Source organism: Vespula pensylvanica, chromosome 1 (genome assembly GCF_014466175.1).
Source record: "Vespula pensylvanica isolate Volc-1 chromosome 1, ASM1446617v1, whole genome shotgun sequence".
Lineage (NCBI taxonomy): Eukaryota > Metazoa > Arthropoda > Insecta > Hymenoptera > Vespidae > Vespula > Vespula pensylvanica.
This window is the reverse complement of record NC_057685.1, coordinates 15559738-15578987: the sequence shown is the minus strand read 5'-3', so window position 1 is coordinate 15578987 and position 19250 is coordinate 15559738. Positions and strand designations below refer to the sequence as shown.

The 19250-nt window shown below is 31.3% G+C and overlaps 4 protein-coding genes across 10 annotated transcripts in view; 1 reads left to right on the top strand and 3 right to left on the bottom strand.

The window, feature by feature from the left end:
- Nucleotides 1–457: 457 nt before the first annotated feature.
- Nucleotides 458–2682, bottom strand: LOC122626921 (N(4)-(Beta-N-acetylglucosaminyl)-L-asparaginase). 4 transcript variants are annotated; one of them, XM_043807532.1, is made up of 6 exons: nucleotides 2544–2682; nucleotides 1844–2048; nucleotides 1607–1763; nucleotides 1298–1523; nucleotides 877–1184; nucleotides 458–796 (listed from the first exon to the last, which is right to left on the bottom strand). In XM_043807532.1, exons 2-6 carry the CDS (start codon nucleotides 1974–1976, stop codon nucleotides 529–531), a joined length of 1092 nt encoding a protein of 363 aa, XP_043663467.1. In that variant the 5' UTR covers nucleotides 1977–2048; nucleotides 2544–2682; the 3' UTR covers nucleotides 458–528. The 4 variants fall into 4 exon arrangements, with proteins under 4 accessions (XP_043663467.1, XP_043663475.1, XP_043663447.1 ...); XM_043807540.1 differs by lacking the exon at nucleotides 2544–2682 and adding an exon at nucleotides 2308–2366; XM_043807512.1 differs by lacking the exon at nucleotides 2544–2682 and adding an exon at nucleotides 2116–2240.
- A 5-nt stretch (nucleotides 2683–2687) lies between these two features.
- On the top strand, nucleotides 2688–4482 carry LOC122626936 (thioredoxin-related transmembrane protein 2 homolog). Its single transcript, XM_043807554.1, has 5 exons — nucleotides 2688–3044; nucleotides 3126–3306; nucleotides 3409–3595; nucleotides 3665–3860; nucleotides 3978–4482. The coding sequence occupies exons 1-5, from the start codon at nucleotides 2901–2903 to the stop codon at nucleotides 4074–4076; spliced, it is 807 nt and encodes a 268-aa protein (XP_043663489.1). The 5' UTR covers nucleotides 2688–2900; the 3' UTR covers nucleotides 4077–4482.
- On the bottom strand, nucleotides 4480–9693 carry LOC122626909 (probable ATP-dependent RNA helicase kurz). The gene is made up of 17 exons (XM_043807488.1): nucleotides 9353–9693; nucleotides 9076–9255; nucleotides 8714–9001; nucleotides 8225–8648; nucleotides 7903–8138; nucleotides 7482–7833; nucleotides 7187–7415; nucleotides 6897–7086; nucleotides 6593–6825; nucleotides 6277–6500; nucleotides 5957–6202; nucleotides 5669–5858; nucleotides 5462–5599; nucleotides 5204–5407; nucleotides 4878–5096; nucleotides 4702–4799; nucleotides 4480–4630 (listed from the first exon to the last, which is right to left on the bottom strand). The coding sequence occupies exons 1-17, from the start codon at nucleotides 9425–9427 to the stop codon at nucleotides 4554–4556; spliced, it is 3603 nt and encodes a 1200-aa protein (XP_043663423.1). The 5' UTR covers nucleotides 9428–9693; the 3' UTR covers nucleotides 4480–4553.
- A 323-nt stretch (nucleotides 9694–10016) lies between these two features.
- LOC122633759 (ankyrin repeat domain-containing protein 17-like) overlaps nucleotides 10017–19250 on the bottom strand; it is a 19189-nt gene continuing 9955 nt past the window's right edge. For 3 of the 4 annotated variants that reach the window (XM_043822094.1, XM_043822108.1, XM_043822115.1), the window contains exons 14-28: nucleotides 18971–19250; nucleotides 18698–18889; nucleotides 18189–18554; nucleotides 17939–18093; nucleotides 17687–17862; nucleotides 17460–17592; nucleotides 16436–17178; nucleotides 15967–16275; nucleotides 15588–15782; nucleotides 15324–15471; nucleotides 15028–15235; nucleotides 13907–14805; nucleotides 12537–13778; nucleotides 12218–12406; nucleotides 10017–11993 (exon numbers count right to left, since the gene is read on the bottom strand). The exon at nucleotides 18971–19250 is cut by the window's right edge and continues 56 nt beyond it. In XM_043822094.1, the coding sequence (XP_043678029.1) occupies nucleotides 11970–11993; nucleotides 12218–12406; nucleotides 12537–13778; nucleotides 13907–14805; nucleotides 15028–15235; nucleotides 15324–15471; nucleotides 15588–15782; nucleotides 15967–16275; nucleotides 16436–17178; nucleotides 17460–17592; nucleotides 17687–17862; nucleotides 17939–18093; nucleotides 18189–18554; nucleotides 18698–18889; nucleotides 18971–19250 (5259 nt within the window). In that variant the 3' untranslated portion in view covers nucleotides 10017–11969. The remainder of the gene's footprint in view (nucleotides 11994–12217; nucleotides 12407–12536; nucleotides 13779–13906; nucleotides 14806–15027; nucleotides 15236–15323; nucleotides 15472–15587; nucleotides 15783–15966; nucleotides 16276–16435; nucleotides 17179–17459; nucleotides 17593–17686; nucleotides 17863–17938; nucleotides 18094–18188; nucleotides 18555–18697; nucleotides 18890–18970) is intronic. The other variant, XM_043822102.1, reaches the window with a different exon arrangement.

Below are 19250 nucleotides of genomic sequence, written 5' to 3'. Positions count from 1 at the left end.
CAATCTAGTAGAAATATACAGGTAAGAAAAAAAGGTACATTGTGCATGCTACAAACCGCAAAGATTTTTCTATCATTATGATTATTATTGTTTTATAATTTATAATAAAATTTATATAAAGAAAAAAAAGCAAATAATCTCACAAGTCTAAACAACCAACGCAAACAACCATCGATCAAAAAGCTACAGCAAGTGCATGGATGCTACTAACCCGTTATTGGATATAATAATATAAGTCTCCAATAAGAAAAGTTGTTCGACTTTCTTATATATGTAATATAGATATTAAACTCTTATGTTCTCATAAAATAAAAATTATCGACTCAAAAAAAAAGAGGAAATTAATTATCTGCTATTATATGAACTACTATAACTTTTCAATGTTACTATTTGGCGGTAAAAAAAAATGATTTAAAAAAGTAAAAATTAACCTCTCTGAATTTGATGTATCCTCATATTTGATTATTTAAAAAATTTATTTTTCATTTATAATTGTTCATATGTTTCATATATCCTTCAAAAAATCTATTAACAAATATTATTGTTATTATCACTAACACAATATGTTTGTTGTATGCAAGATACAGTATGTAATCTAGGCTCTCCAAATTCAAGATTGCTAACATAAAATGGAAATGAAGGGATGCCATTGCATGCTGCTCCAAATTGACCATACTTATTTAATGCAATAACTCCACCAGTAAAGTGAGGATAATGTTCAGCAATTCTATGAATAGCTGTTTTAGCTGCTTCTACAGGCGAGGCACCACGACGCATTTCTTCTACTGCAAGAAAACTATAAAAAAAACATAATAATATTTTAATTATTACATCATTGCATTTTCTTAATAATTTAACATACAATCCTTATAATACCTGGGTAAAAACCGCATCATAATATCTCCATCACCAGTACCAGCAGCAGCACCAACTTGTTGATCGGCATATGCACCTGCACCTGGTATAGGAGAGTCCCCAATGCGACCAGGAATTTTATATCTTGCACCATTGGTGGAAGTTCCAGCAGCTATATGTCCATTTTTGTCTATTGCTATAACTCCTATTGTATCATGATTTTCTTCATTTGTATATGATACTTTTTGATTCTCTTTTTCCATAAATAAATCCATAATATTATCTTGTTTGTAAGGACCACAAGTAGTTTTTGGATTTGGTAAAACATTCTAAAAAAAAATAGTACTAATGATTTAAAAATTAAACTTTACTATAAAATATTATGATTTATGGAAAATGTATGTCCAAAATTTGTGATCAGAATTATGCATAAGTAAGAAACCTTCCAAAAATTGGGCTGGCATTGATTGTCTTTCCATTTTTTCCACATATCTTGGGATTCATTAGTTTCTAGAGATTCTGATTTAAATCCCATCTGTACAGCAAAATTTGTAGCAAGATTTCCACCAAGCAGAGAATGATCTGTATGCTCTAACACTTTACGAGCAACAGATATAGCATTTTTAACATTTCTCAACCCTCCAACACCACCCACATCCATTTTGAGGCTGTTATAGTTTATATCAAGTAAGTAAAAATATAATTACAAAATTTTCTATTGACAAATAAAGAAATATGTTAATAATTGTACCCATCCATGATCATAGCATCCAATGTTGTTTCTCCTGATTCATCTGGACTACCACCGAATCCTACAGTTTTACGACATTGCATTTCCTCACATAAAGAACAACTAGCTTCAATTGCATCTAAAGCACTTTTCCCTTCATTATGCAAAACGTCCCATGCTTAAAAAAATAACTTTGTCAATTTATAAGTTATATGCATAGATCTTATAATTTTATAATGAAATTATTCAAAGATATACCTTTCTCCGTAGCATCTTTATAATCCCAAGTTATAACTACTAAAGGAATGTTTTTATTTGTATCTGCTAATATACATGATAAAATTGAAAATATTGTAAAGATAAAAATTGCAATATACTTTGTAGAATACATCTTGGAATTATTAAACACAAACTAAATTCAATCACTATGCAGTCATCTTTTATAGTACTTAATCTTTGACCACTGAAAAAATAGAGATATTAAAAATCTAAATATAATACTGATATTATGTTAAAATATTAGTACTGACTAACAAATGATAGCTTATAGCTGTCAATGACCTGTAATCAATAGTAATACTAGTAAATAACTGTAAGATTATCTCTACAGTTACATGTACATATGTACAGCAATATTATTACTATACTACATTATATAATGTTATATCAAAAATTATACATATAATAATAAATAAATAGGAATTTATATAAAAAATTTTTACCATTTTTTATATATTATTTAATTATATTTTAATCATATATATCTATTTATGCCAATAATTTCTATCAATACTATTAAATTACATAAAATAAATGTATACAAAATTACAACAAAAATGAAATAAATATAATAATATAAATAAAGTTAAAAAATACGCGCGTTTTTCAAACTGTCTTATAATATGATGATTGACAATGAATATTTCATTAAAATACATGAATTATATAAAATTCTTACGGATGGTTTCAGTAATTTCTTTTAATTGATAATTTTTTCATTACTTTTTTCCAAAAGATTATATGATAACCATCGATAATTCAACAATCGATATTGGACAAATAGGTCAAAAATCTCGATAACTCTCAGATACTTTCTGACCATTTAACAGAAGCTGTGATGATAATCTACAAGATATGTGCCTAATTTGTGAAGTTAAAAATAATTAACAAGAGATAAACTTGCATATTATCATTATTATTGACTATAATTACTAAATACATAAATTCAAAGTCATTAGTAATCGAATGTTTTTTTTATAAATTTAACCTAAAATTTGCATTAGTATTATTTCATTCATATTACTTCATCGTTACAATGTCTTTTAAAAAGGATTTAAAGTTACTTTTACGTCCATATTATTTAATAAATATTTTTCTTAGTATCTCTTATATCGTTGCTAAAAGACTTCCTTTAATTTGTTATTATATTTTCGCACAATCAGAGTGCGAACTTGATGGGGTATGTTACAGAAAAATATACATTTTCTATTAATTATAAGGAAATTAAAATTATAATAATTTTTTTATTTTATATTTTTAGAAAGAAACAGAAATCTTATTTTTCCTCATGATAGTAATAATGATCAGAACACGAAAAACTGGAAGTGTAACTATGATAAATTATTTGTCATCCAGTTTTGTTTACACAAAAGTTGCCAATTTGGTCTTGTGGTTTTATGCAGATATACGCATGGGAATTTTGTTTGCAATTATTTTTATTCGTAAGTATTGGAAAAAAATATATGAAATCTTTTGGTCTTATTTGGATTAAGTCAGATCGAAAAAAATATGATAAATATCATTAGATTTATTTGTATTTATAGTATGCGGTTTAATACTACCTGAACCTACATATCAAGGACCGGAAAATGTTATTTATTTGCGTGGTGCAAATGGATTAGAAGAAGAGTTAACACGTGATACTAAAATAGTTTGGGTTGTAGCATTTTATACTGCATGGAATCCCTCTTGCGTTAATTTTGCCCCAATCTTTTCTGAACTTTCTGCAGAGTAAGTATACTTTGAACATATAAATGTTTTTATATATCGATATGTTAAAAACCAGAATATATGATATAGATATGCTCTGGACAATTTGAAATTTGGTAAAGTGGATATAGGAAGATATCCTGATGCAGGTGCTAAATATCACATTAGTGATGCTAGTACCAGCAAACAGTTGCCTACCGTGATACTATTTAAAGATGGAAAGGAAGTAGAAAGAAGGCCACATGCTGATCATAAGGGCAAACTCGTTAAATTCCTTTTCTCTATGGTATACATTAATTTAAATAATGTTTAATTTTTATCTATAAAAGTACAGTAATACAATACACTATTTCTATGATCATAATTTTTCCATCTTTTTATAATTGGAATATTATTTTTTCAGGATAATGTAAAAGCAGCATTTGATCTTAATAATATCTATAGAGAATGTAAGAAAAGTCATACTAAGAGAAAAGAAAAGAAAGCAATAAAGGCTGAGTAATACTATTTAAATATTTAATAGTGTGAAAGAATAGTGAACTTTATTGGAAATGGTTTCTACTATGTAGCAAACCATTCAATATAGTCATTATAAACCAAAGCTTAACTCAAAACAAACTTTAAAGCTCTGTAAATATTTCCATTAGGTCCATTATTGTTTTAAGAAGTTTTTATAACAGTCAAATTCGCTGTTATATTTTTATTGTTAATTTGTTATATATAAATCTTCTTTAAATGCATATATCAATAATCAATTGCTTGTTATAAAAGTATTAAAATACATAATGCACACACAATTTATTTATAAAAAATTTTTTAGTATTCATATAATTTTCATAAAAAATTATTTATTTATAATATTAAGTTAACAAATGTATAATTCTGATTAAAATGTTATCAGTGTCTAATTATATTATGTTGTTATTAACATATTCGTACATTACAAATTTACATGTTTACAAATGGACAATATGAATTATTATATTGGTGGCCATAATGAAGCTATTTCCGAATGTGTCGATTCAGGTAACCATTTCTGATAAGCAGATAAAAGGACTAGAAAAAATAAAATTAATAGATAAGTATTAAATTAAAAATTAGTATTGTGCTAAAATATATATACTTACAGATTTTATCTTTATTCCAAATCTCTATTAATTTACATTTTGACATAACTCCTTCTGACAATAACGTTTTTGTTATTGCTTCTGTACGTGGTAATAATCTAAAAGACAGTTTTTATTTATTACCTTATAATATTACGTAATGAATTATAACATTTATTATTAATGTAAGAACATACTTAGCCCACGATTTATTTACACTGCCTGGGGTTGATAACAAAACAGGTACAAATCTTTTTAATTTTGGACACACTTGGCCCTCTAAAAAAAATCGTGCAAACCATTTTACTCCTTCTACATTCATTGGATATTCTATTTCGATCATTGGTAATTGCCAACCAGCTCGACCAAATGTGCCTGTTATATGACACAAAACTTTTCCAGAATGAAGATCATATCTAGATTAAAATCATGTTTTATTAAGTGAATTAATGACTTATTAAAATTTTACTAACAAGTATAAATATAATGAAGGAGTTACATGCTGTGACAATATAATACTGACCTTGGAGAAGGTTCAATCAGAGGCTCGCTTAATGTACATAAGGTTGGAGCGAACTTCGGAAGCCATTCTGGTTCTATTGCGGTTACACCACGCATATATAATTTATTTGTTTCATATATCTCTTGATAAACAACCCATTCTGGACTTGTCTTCCGAAGAACACACGACGAATGCATAAATACAGGGTCTTCCATTTCTACAGTTCTGGAAATGTACTATATTAATATAGTAAAATAAAAAACATTTTTATATACTTACTTATAAGCGTATTTCCATTTTGTTTTATCTTGATCTTCAATCTCTTCTGAAAGTACTTTCCGCGCAACTTGATCTGCCATACCAGCAAGAAGTATTTGACGCAATAATTTTGCTTGTATATCCGTAGGTGGAGACATGCTGTATCAAACAAAAAAGTATTTTCTGTAATACTTGCTTTGTTACATTTGATTCTTAAGCAGTATTTACCTTGGATCGATAATAAGATTTATGTCCGGGACATTTAAGTTTATCTCATTAGTTAATTGTTGTCTGAGTTTTTTAATTTCTACAATTGCTTTATGACGCAAACCATTTTCTTCACAAAAAGATATAAGCTTTCCTTTAGATCCTGCATATTCAGCTGCTCCAATAGCTTTTATTAAAACCATTGGGTCACCTTTATAGTTAAATAACATATATTAAATTAAATACATTAACATAAAACAAACATTGTAATTATATTATAAATATAAAATTATTTTATAATACACATACCAAGAAGTAAACTATTGCCAATTCCAGCCCAAATACGCCGCGTTTGCAACCACTTATTTTTTAATTTACCTTCCATATTAAGACCTTCTATTAATACTTCTTGAACAGAAAGAGCTGCAACCATACAAATTGTATATTGCAATAAATTATGTTGATATGACAATGCTAACATTTTGCCATATCGAGGAGCAACTGGAAATGCTGCGATGCTGCGTCCAAGTGAAGTCACTTTTGCATTAAATGCATCTAAAATATGGTGATAATAGTTAATAAAAATGAGCGTAATAAACTCAATAGTTTGAAATCATAATTTATTTTACCTTCTTTATGAAGAGAAGATTGTTCTAATGCACCTAAAGTTAGAAGACGTGTTTCGGCTACTCTCAGTTGTAAAGGATCTGGTGCAGTTGGGAATGGAAAATTAACAACTTTATTAATATTCATAACTTTCATTTGTAAAACTAAGTCATCAATTGGTTTTCTTTGGATCTCAGACATACTAAATTGTGTAAATTGATCATTGAAAACTGCAGAAGAATACAATCTAAAAACCAAAAAGATAAATAAAAATAGTATATTTAGAGATTTGTCAAGTGTCATATATTGGTAATAAAACAATAAATATTATTATGTTACCTATAACAATGACCAGCTGCTGTTCTGCCAGATCTACCTGCTCGTTGATTTGCAGCAGCTTTGCTTATATAACAGATATTATACGTACTTACACCAGTAACTTTATCATACATTCTCATTTTGCATCGACCGCAATCGATGACATATTTGATATTTGGTATTGTTAATGAAGTTTCTGCTACGTTCGTTGATACTACACATAAACGACAATTTTCTGGAGGTCGTTCAAAGACCTATAAAAAATATTGTTCATTTATTCAACTATTAAAATAATATTGTATGATCATTAAAAGTTTTTAAGTACCCTTGCTTGTTTATAACTAGGTAGTAGAGAATAAAGTGGTAGAACCCATAGTGGTTGTGTATTTGATAATCCTTTTAAAAGGAAAGCATCGTCATCTTCGCTCTCATCTTCATCTATATTGCCGTCCCCATCTCCACCTCCTATATCAACAATATCCTCATGCGTATCGTCCGTAGGCATTATCGAATAGCTTTAAAATTATTTCAAGAAATGTTCATAGCTTTTTATACCCTATTACAGATTATTTTAAAGTTAAATATATAAAAATAAAAGTTTATATGTATACATACTTATCTAAATCAATACGTGGTAAATTTAAAAATTGTTTTTTATGTTGTTGTTTATTTCGTTTAAGTGCTTCTTTGTCATCAAAATCATCGTCAGAATTTTCTTCATCAGGATCGCTTGCATTTGCTCCCTTGTTTTCTTCAATTTTTGCTTCTAATAAATTAGTTTTACCTTTTTTAAATGGAAATGCTTTACGTAATTTACGTACAACTGAATTCACTTCTTGTTGACCTATATTTTTTAAACAGTATAGTATTATGAAAATATTTACGATGTTTACAAGATATAACAAAATACCTGTTAAAAATATAAGAATGCCTCCTTCTGGTAAACGTGTATGAATTTTTATTGCTTTTCTTAAAGCATCAGTCACATAATCCTCACTGGTTCTTCTATTAAAATGTATTGTTACAGGAAATTGTCTTGATTCTACTGTAATTACTGGGGGTTTCACTTTGAACAATTTAGTATTTTTAACAAATTCTTCAACACATAGTGTTGCTGACATAATTATAAGCTTAAGTGGATTTTTCCTTTTGTTACGCAGTGGTACAATACGAGACAATAATCCTATTAAAATATCAGTATAAACACTTCTTTCATGTGCTTCATCCAAAATTATTACAGAATATTTTGTCAATAGAAAATCCTACAAAAAAATTTGTTTTTATGAAATTTTCATCTACTATAATATATTGATATAAATGTCATTACATACACTTTGTATTTCCTTTAATAAAACTCCATCTGTCATAAATTTGATTTTTGTTTCTGGTGTAACATTTCCTTCGAATCGTATAAGATAAGAAACTTCCTTTTCAGTAAGATTCATTTCTTCTGCTACTCTTTTACTCATAGACATTGCTGCTACTCTTCTAGGTTCTGTTATACCAATTAATTTATTTTGTGCATAACCTGCTTCATATAAAAATTGGGGTACTTGTGTTGTTTTACCTATAATCAATTGTTTAAATTAATATTTTCATATAATAATTATTTATTTCAACTATAATAATTTAATAACAGTGTTATGCGCATACCACTTCCTGTTTCTCCAGTAATGATCACTACTGAATTTTCATTAATAGTTTCTACAATGACTTGTTCATCTGCTACAACTGGTAATTTTAATCTAGCTGCTTGCATTTCTGGTTTTCTGTTTAATGTAACATAAACTGCTGGTGTTTTAGTAGTTTTGTTTGTAGCTATAGTATTTTGGGATACTTTTACTTTTGATTGCACATCTAGTAAAGTCTTTTCATGTTCATTTTCAAGAGATTTTATTTCTTCTAAATTAATATTTTCTTTATGTGATTTTTTCCTTTCTTCTTCTTCTTCTTCTTCTTCTTCTACAAGATTCTTTTCATTCATAATATCCATTTCACTTTTCTTTTGTTTATATTCTAGATCATTTTCATTCTCACATTCACTACTGCTACATTCAGATTCGTTCTCACTAGATTCCTAATAATATAAATTATACTTTAATACACTTACTAGTATTTATATCATTTATATCTATAACTTACATCAAATCCAACCGTATTTAGATCTGATTTAGAAAACTCCTGTTTCTGATTATTAAGTATAGACAGTCTTTTTCTTTTTCCACCTTTAATCGCATTTAAACTAGATTCTGTATAATTTATTTTAGATTCATCAACTGAATTAATTAAAGTTTCTGTAGTAGACTCTACATTTAACTCTCTAAAGTGACGTTTCAATCCTTTTGTTTGCACTGAAGCTAAAGAAACATATTTCTTTAATTCTTCCTGTGAAGCTTGAACTTTAGCTAATTCCTCTAGTAATGTTGATCGCTGTTTAGAATATATAAATTATATAAAATTTATATTTAATGATAAAGTTTTACATTTTATAATTTATAACTTACTTGTAATTTTTTTTGTTTCTTTTCTACTATTTTTTCTAATTGTTTTCTACGTTTTTTAGATAATATACGTGTTACTGATATTTTCTTTTCTTTATTTTTAGTATTTCTTTTTTGATTTGGTAATACCAGAGCATTACAATTATCATAATTATCTTTTCTATGTTCAATATCTAAAGGTATCTGTGAAAAAAATTCGAAAAATTTGTAATATTGTTAAAAAAAGGAGCAATGGAAAATTATTATTATTATTATATATTTTTTTTTTAAATAAAAATACCTTTTTTGTTTCAGTATTATCTATCTCAATGTCAGAAACATTTCTTGCTTTCCAATTGTATCTTTTCTTTCCCATTTTTTAAATTAAATTTTATTACGCTTCAAATAATTATTACAGAAACAACCGAATAAATAATTATTTCACACATATAATAGTATAAAACAAATTTAAAAATGTGATGTTTCATTATCCACACAAAATTGCAATACCATGTGCTCAGCTATCACTGTTTACAATATTGGAAAATATAGGTTATGTTCACATCTGTTCAATGCTTGGAAATCATGTTTCTTATTCCTACTACTTCCGCTCTCTATTTTAAATCAATTAAATAGTGATTAATAATTAATAATCATAAATAATTTAAACAACTCAATGGTAAATCAGACAGATACATGAAAAAAATAGAAATAATAATAATAAAGATTATTTTATCGGAAACTCGAGAAGAATCATATAAAACTATAACTTTAAAATTCCGTATTTGCTATCCTTAATAAAGACATGTGGAAACATAATAACTTCTTATACTAAAATGGTTAAGAAGATAAAAAGAAAGAGATTACTTTTAATATAGTTATAAATGTATATTATATCTTTCAAATTAATGTAAAAATTTATATAAAATAATGAATTAGGGTAATCAATGGATACACTTAAGAAATTCAATCTACCATTAAATCATTATTTATTTAGTTGCTTTATTGTTATATGTCATATAATAGTTTTGTATCATATATCGCAGTTATCATAAATCAAATTTGAAAATAGGCTTTAAATTATAACAATGTATCTTAGAGAATAATTGAAGCGCTCCCTGGAATATAGGTCAAAGCCCTCGTATGATTTTTCATGAGCTTAATTGAAACTTATACGGGGACCGTTTCAATTATAGTATCGTCGTTATGTATTGAACACTTGCCGAAATCCCCGCCAAGAAAGATTTTCAAATGTTCAATTAAAATGAACATTTCATATATCGAGTGTATCTATATTATTTAGTATATCCTACTAGTCCAGCCGAGACAGCAGGTGACACATTCCTATGCACCTTCCTTTCCTCTAGTTGTTTTTTTTTTCTTTTTTTTTAATAATAATCATAATATAATAATAAACATTACCACCACAGCAATAATAGTATTATAATAGCACTGTCGCTAGGACACGCTCAGTTATATTACGTGTTGGCGGTCCGCTACCACTTTAATGATGAACAGTATTCATTGATCTGAATAGGATTCAGTATACGTAATATAATGTATTATTAATACAATCTTATATGTTGGTTTTTGCCAACATCATTGCTTACGTAGATTGGGTTTTAAGAGCCTGGTCATTTCCTTGCGTTGTGCTCAAGTATAAATTTCTCTTTGCTAACAGTCATACGATAATCTGTGCACGTAATAAACTGTCACATGGTGGTGGTTATTATCTTGTTAATAAGGACAATCTGAAAATAATATATCCGTGTATGCTTGTGTCAGCGAATGGTGAACTAAAGCCCCGAACTAGCATAGTCATTGAATATTGCCAATGCAACACCAACGTGTGTTCGTTGCAATCTATACAATCAGTTCGCTATAGGTTTTTCATTATCATCGCTGCTAACAATGATATTGAACATGAGTTTTATAGAGCGCAGTGGAATTATAGTACTAATAGCATCAATTAAATGATTATGAGCGAGTATAGAGGATATAACAGGAAGAACGAATATATCGATTATACGAAATTACATAGGATTCTGAACTTCCACTTATTTTTATCAGTATCTTCCAGCATATGGTTGTATTCAAATTTTAACGCAAAGCCATGGAATAATATACACGACTTTGTAAAATTCGCAAAAATGTTTAGTGCTTATATCGCGTCTTTTATATATTAAAGAATTATCAATAACAGCATACTTATATTCAATGAAACTAAAACATATAAGAATACAGAATATAGAATACAGAATAGAGAAGCATCAAAGAGACTGCTGATAATGATGAAATAATTGATCATTGGCAAAAGTCTTACATGTTATGTAGGATTTACTACCGTCAAAATCAAAGCTGAACATTTGTCTCTGGTGCATGTGTATTACAAGTGTGCATATTTGCATTATAATATACGCGCACACGTTGCATCGAATGGTAAAGAATATTATATTCGTATTTCGCAAATTGGCAGAGTATTCCAATGACAGAGTAACAGAGTCACCATCATCAACATCGTTTCGATTCTTGTCGGTTAGTTCTAGAGCGTGCTACTACCGGCGCTAAGGATCGACTTACGAACGAACGAAGTAACTTAATTGTTACATTACTTTCTGTTTTGTCGGTCCTTCGCCGTCGTTGATCTGTTTATGCCGTATTCAATATTTATCGGATAATTACTCTAGATAATAGCAATAAGCTGTAGTAAGGATTTGCTATCTTATCTTCTACCATGACAAGTAATATTGGATCTGTAGTTTAATGAATATAATAGGTAGTAATGTAGTTGATGTGCCTAGAAACAACGCTTCGTTATGCCAGTTCCATCTATCGCTACTTTGAATTGCGAATCTATTTCTCTTCATCCAGATCAGACGATAAAGAAACATTATCTTGAGATGAGAGATCTTCTTCGTTTAATGAGTCCATTTATTCCACCCCTAAAAAGAGAGAATAACATAAAATTATAATATGTGAGCATAAATATTAGTATTAATTACAATTGAAATATATTGCGATAATTAATGTGCAAAATTGAAGTTATTTCTATAGCGTATGTACCTGAACGAAGTACGCCATTCTATATATCACGAAGAAATAATTATTGATCTTATAATATTTATGAATTAATTGTCAAATGTAAATCGAAAAAGTATAAAAATACCGGATGTTGTTTGTCTTGGACAGCATCAGGAATTCCCCAAGAGGGAGCATCTAATTTCGTTGGTTCGGTAGGAGGCATTTCTGCTAGTCCAGGCGCTCCAAATTGTCCAGGTAACAAAGTTAAACCTGGCATTAAAGATAAAGTGGCAGCACTTCCATTAGGAAAAGGTTGTTGAGCGTCCACATGACCCTGTACAATTAAGAAAATAATCGTAAAGTAAATTATTTTCTAATTTAATTCGAACGACAGTCAATCTTATGAATAGAAGATTTTTTTTTGACGAGTCCATTAATGATTAAATTAAACCATAGATACATACCTGGAAGGAAGATTCCATCATTTGATGAAGTTCGGCATCAACATTAGATATACGGTTGTAAGTAGCATTTGAGCGAAACATCTGATGCCTATCTATGCCAGGAGCTAAGCTTGCCCAAGATCCCACTAGTTTTTCGTTATTAAGCATCCAATTGAGGGATTCGGCATCACCACCAGGCCCCATTCCTGTAGCCGTATAATTCTTCCACGCTCTTTCCGTACCAATCGGACGCGGCACTTTTCTATCTTCTATTTTCAATTGATTAATTTCCTGAGCAACCTGTGCCGGTGACGATGGTGATATCGTTGGTGAGCCTCCATTTTCCAGACTTGTAATTAAGTCTATACTACCAGGTTGTGCGGTCATATTTGCCATATGATTCGAAAAACTAATTTGTCCCATCATTGGATCCTGATGTGGAGGATAATTAGTATGAGGAGGTGCAAATGGCCAACGAGTTTGACCATTTGCCGAGATACCAGTACTAGGTGTTCCACGTGATGGAGCTTGATATTTTCCTAGAGGGAAATTACCCAGCATGGCTAAATTATTGGTTTGCATCGCGGATGGAGGAGGTGCTGGTACGGTAGCAAACATATTGGGATGAATTCCTGATCCTGTGTTAAACATAGTCACTTGAGGCTTGCTACTCAAGTGCAATGAACTAGAGAAGTCGGGCGCTCTGGGATTCAATCTGGACATACTAACGGTAGTATTTACAGAAGCAGACTGTGGTATAGTCTGTGTATAATTTTGCATATGAGGATGAAAGGGTAATAAAGGATGCGCTGCTTGCCCTTCGTTTGGTACCATTTTAAGTAAACTCGAATTTACGCTTGGATGTTCATAACTGCCATTATTAGTTTTAAATAAACCAACGTCTAGCGTAGGCTGAGACGTAGAGGGCATAACATGTGGCTGATGCGTTGTCGCGTTCCGGGTCGTAAGATCACCTTGAAAGACTGGCCGATTAAATTGCGTCATTGTGGAACCCATTTCCATGCTTTGCTGGGGAATCACTGGTCGAGCTACGGCTAAACTACCCGGTGGCTTATTCGGAAGAGGATGCTCGTTATAATTCGCGGAGGATTGGAATTGGGGAGGTTGTATCGGATTATGTACGGAGGATGAGATACCACCGCCTATGGTATTTCCAGACGTATTTGTTACGCCGCTAGATTTACTTGAAACGGGAGAACACATAGCTGTTCCTCTGTAACCTGGTGCCTTAGATGCATCCACCTATACGACAAAATGAACAAAGGTCGAACTAAATTAAATCTTTGCCCAAAATTTAGCAACTGACTATTTTCAAATTACTAATGATAGAAATTCTGTTGCAGAAGTACTCAACAAGAAAATATATTAACCTGAGGTGGGACACTATCGATGAATTTGGATGTCGATGAGCCAGATGTATTTACTGATACTCCACCTCCAGCAACCGTGGCGAAGTTCATACTTTTTTGAGATTCATTTTCTCTACCACCCCACATTGATTGCTGTGTCACTTTCGTGAAACTATCATTAAATAAGGAATACTCGAGCGGTGCATTGTTCGGTTGTTGCTGTTGCTGCTGCTGCTGTTGCTGTTGTTGCTGTTGCTGCTGCTGTTGTTCTTGTAATGTAGGCGCAATAGGAGTAGAACTACGCACTTGTTGTTGCTGCTGTTGCAATTGCTGTTGTTGCTGTTGCTGCTGTTGTTGTTGCTGTTGCTGTTGCTGTTGTTGATGTTGTTGCTGTAAGTTTTGAGCTTGCGATACAGCAGGCGGTGAGGGTGTTACACGTACGGAATTAGCAGAAGTTGACACCACGTTGGTTTCCGAACAGGTCGACGTTACGTTTATACCAGATGGAGTTACACTTGATCCAGACGAATAATTAGGTTTTCCAGTATAATGAGGTGCGATAGTTGGCGGGGCAGACAAAGTAGGCAGTGGTCGGCAGTGCTTTGGCGATGTACTAACTAGAGACTGCTGAGAAGATGTCTGAGCTGTACCTGCGGCTGTAGCCGATACTATAGTCACAGTGTTAGCTTGCAAAGACTTTTGCTTGTTTACAGTAGTATGAGTAGATTGCATGACAGTGGTAGATGTATGCGTCGAGGAAGTGATCTCAGAAAGCTTTGCTGCAAACGTTTGCGTGGTACTTGTTGTCACGATTTTTGTTGCACGTCCCGCTGTCATGATTGCGCTGGTATAAGACATTGTTGTCTTCGTATTCGATGATGAAGCCATTTGGGCAGCTGCAGCTTGTGCACGTTTTTCAGCTACGAATAGATCAATGTAGTTATTATTAATGTATTTATATGACGAATAAATACAATACACAGTTGATCGTATTTAAATTACACTTGAGATTGATTTTTCATTCGCATTTTTTTTTTAAATTAAATTTTCGTGGCTGGTATTTTTCACAGTGCATTTGATAAATATTTAACGAGAGATGTTTATATTTAATATCAATTAATGTTCTTAAAATTTTAGCTTACCTGCAGCTACCAATCTAGGTGCTGTAGCCCTTGGTAAAGATGTTGGAAAGGCACCAGCAAGTTTAATAGTAGATGCGCTTCGAAGAGGAATCAGCTGATTGATAGTGGATACTCCCGATGTGTATCCTGATTTGTTCGACTGAGGATTACTGGTAGTAGATCCTAAAGTAGTAGGCTTATTTACAGGACCAACTTTAGCCTTCGTTGCCTGTAAATTTATAAATGAATTTGTTAGAAAAAAAATATTTATTTAATTTAATGAGAAGTTTTTTTTTACACGAAATTATCAAACTTACGGCAACAGTGGAGACAGCCTTATCCCAAGATGAAGTTGTGACAACAGTAAGTTTGGATTTTGGCAGCATTTGCAGAATATCAACGTCCGGATCTTTTATAAGTGCTGCAATTAGTGTGTGTGCTTGTTTTGTAGCATCAGATGATCCTCTACAATTAAAATAATATATATATGTGTGTGCGTGTGTAGAACGTATATATGTGTATATATGTTAAGCCTGCTTTTTTTATTTAAACATATTTAAAGTTATACTTATAATACATACTTGATGGTAATTATTCTTTCTCCTTGAGATTTGCTTTGTTTTTCTACTTCAATATGAGCGCCTGTTGCACCTCTAATGGCATTTATATTACTTCCACCTCTACCGATTACTCGACTAATAGCGTTTGGTGGCACTGAAACCTTTTTAGAACGGAAAGGAGAGTTCATGAATCTCCCCGAATCATCAGATTGGCCCCTGTTAAAAATAATATATAATTTATTCATCTCCTCTTCTATAAATAAAATTTATTATTATGCGAGTATAATCAAATATTAATTAAAATAAAATGCCAATATGAATTTAACAAAGTGTGATATAGGAAGTAATAGATATTAAGGTACAAGTATATGATAATCAGACGTAATCTTAAATAACTTACTTGCGTACAACTTCTTTCCAACCTTCCTCGCGTTTACCCCCTTGTTTTGGGCTAGTCGTATTAGTTGCTTTTGAAGATGTATTTAAAGAATCCCCGTCATATTGATTACTGTAAGGTTTTTTCCCTTTTCCAGGTATATATGTTTCATTACCAGTGGCTTCAAAATCTTCTCTATCAGCTGGATGCCTTGATGATTCAAATACCAACTGTCCTTTCAGTTTACGTTCTCCACAATTGACGGATGTTCTTGTATTTGTGGTTGAAGCAGACGTCATAGATGTTGCACTGGTGACATTACTCAAATTTCTTCTATGCGAAGATCAAATAAAAATATGATATACTCAGTTTGAATCATCATATTTAAATTTCGTCATTGAAATTGTTAATAGTTAAACACAAGAGAAGAGGAAAAATATTCAATACCACTTAATGATTATAATTAATTACGAAAAATGAGATCTTTACTTACTTTTCGGAAGTACTATTTTGCGATTTAGTAGGTGTTACAGTATTCTGAGGTATAGAAGTATTCTGCGTGATAATAGATTTAGATGATCGTTGCGGGGAAGTATCCTTGTCATTGTTACTAGGACTATTACTTTTCTTCTTTTTCTTATCTTTTTTCTTCTCTCTCGCCTTGACATCATTACTACTACAACTACCTTGACTGTTTGCATCAATACCACTATCACCTTCCTCTCTATCAGGATCTTCCGGGCTTCTATTAACAGGTGATGGTACACTGTCCACTCTTTCACAACTATCGCCACCTTCGTGTTCACTATCTTCCGCTCTATCACATTCTTCATCTACAGATTTTTTTTCATTTTCTTCCTTCTCATCAAAATTCGATTCGTTCTTTTTATATTCCTCGTGAAGTTTTCGTCTTTCCTCTTTCTTTTCCAATTTCTTCTTTTTCTTTCTTTCACGTCTACGAGCGGCTGCTGCTTTCTTTGATTCCTCCCTTGTCTTTTCCATATCAAGTTCCTCCAATAGTATTGTTGCATTCTTATTGGCTTTAGCAGCTTGAGTTTCTTTCGCAGCTCTTATTACTTTAACACACTCTTGACACTTTTCTAAAAGCTCTTTGTCGCTAATAGTCGCTATATATCTTGTCATATCCTGATCACTCGGGAATTGTGTTACATGATTTACCATCCATTTCACCACTTTAATATGTCCTTTGCGAAATGCCGCCATTAAACATGATACCTAAATATCAAAAAAAAATAAAGAAAGAATATTTATGATTAAGAATTAAAAATTTATGAAATATTGTTCACTCTTAATTTTTACTTATTTTTATATCTATTTTTTTTTTTACACACGCAAGCGTATATATATAGCACACAAACGTAATATATTTTTTACTATAATATATTATATTGTTATACCTTAAAATATATTACACATTATATAATACTATACTAATAATATATACTATTTATCCCTTTATAGAAACACCTTTAAAAATTAACAAAGATATACTTTACCTTACGATTGTCCTGAGAATCTATATCCGCTCCAGCATGATACAATAGATCTACTACATTAAGATGTCCTCCATTAGCAGCAAGCCATAAAGGACTATTTCCTTTTTTATTTTTTACTTCAACTTGAGTTCCCCTGAAAAATATATTTTACATTCCAAATTACTATCTGATCGTATTCAACATACCTAAAGATTAACCGAATACTAGAAAATATATAATAACAGTACCTCGATAGTAACAATTCTACGAAACGGCAGTGACCTTTGTCAGCAGCAATTGTAAGGGCAGTATCGCGAGATGATGGAACAGGAGTTGCGTTAACGTCAGCGCCTTTGGTAAGTAATACACGACCTACTTCAACGTATCCTCCACTAGCAGCTTCCATCAATGGTGTTAATCCCGTCTATATATTAAAATATTTCACGCTTCATATGCTATATTATAGTATATATACATAGTATATCTATAAAGAAAACTACCTTAGCGCGATGTTCCACATTAGCTTTTCGATCAAGTAAAAGACTAACGACTTCATGTCTTCCTTGGAAACATGCTAGTGTTAAAGCAGTATTACGATTTGTCTCTATTTGTGCATTAATATCGCTGCCCATATCAAGAAGTAATTTAACTGCCGCTATAATTTAAATTTTATCTATGCATTTATGTATACAGAGAAACATTATTTTTATTTTATTAATATATCGAATATATATTTATCAAACTGCATACCAGTATGACCATTCATAGCAGCAAGCATAAGCGGAGAAATGCCCAATTTCGAACCAGTTCTTGAATTAATTTCGGCGCCATGGCTTAAAAGAAGCTTTATTATATTCACATAACCACCAGATGCTGCAAGACTTAATGGGGTATAATCAGAAACATTGCGATGTTCTTTATTGGCACCACGGTTAAGAAGGAGCTCAACCACTTCGTATCTGCCTCCGCTACATGCAAGTGACAAAGGTGTATCCTTTGTACGTTCAGATTGGGCTTCTATATCAGCTCCATGATTAAGAAGAATTTCTACTACTTTTTGATGGCCAGCAGTAGCTGCTAAGATCAGTGGGGTAAAACCTTTTTTATCTCTATGTTCTGTAACATCCAAATATAGGACATTATCAATCAATATGCATTCAATATTATCATTAGAAATGTCTTAGAAAAATATATAAATTTATTGTATTATGTGTAGTCCTATGAGGATCGTATATAATCGTATTCATTCATCACTTTACCTATATCTGCACCACGACTTAGAAGAAGTTCTACGAGTTCTTCATGACCACCTGCACATGCCAATGTCAGTGCCGTGTCATGATTGCTATCTGTTTCCGAATCTACATCCATACATCCAAATGGCACTGGTGGTACTTGATTGGTAGCATAACCACCTACTGCTGGAACGCCGGTTGTATATTGACCAGCAGCTATAATGAATTCATCATGAAGATATTGAACAAAAATAGAATAAATTTTAATTAAAACTAATAAGATCACATTTTTATTACCTGCTGCTGGATCTAACTGATAATTTTGTGCTGGAAAGTTAGGAGTTTGTTGTTGGCTAGTAGTAGTGGTTTGTTGTTGACAAGACTGTTGTTGAGAAAGAAGCGGATATCTTGCTTTCTTGCCTTTTCCAGTTGTAGGCGCTGTATAAACTTGTTTCTTGTCAGGAGGAATCACAGTTGCAACGGTGGTCGTTGCTGGTGCTTGAGTTTGAGTGGCAACTTGAACTTGATTTGTACTACAAACTGTAGATTGTACATAGCCATTTGATTGATGTGGCAT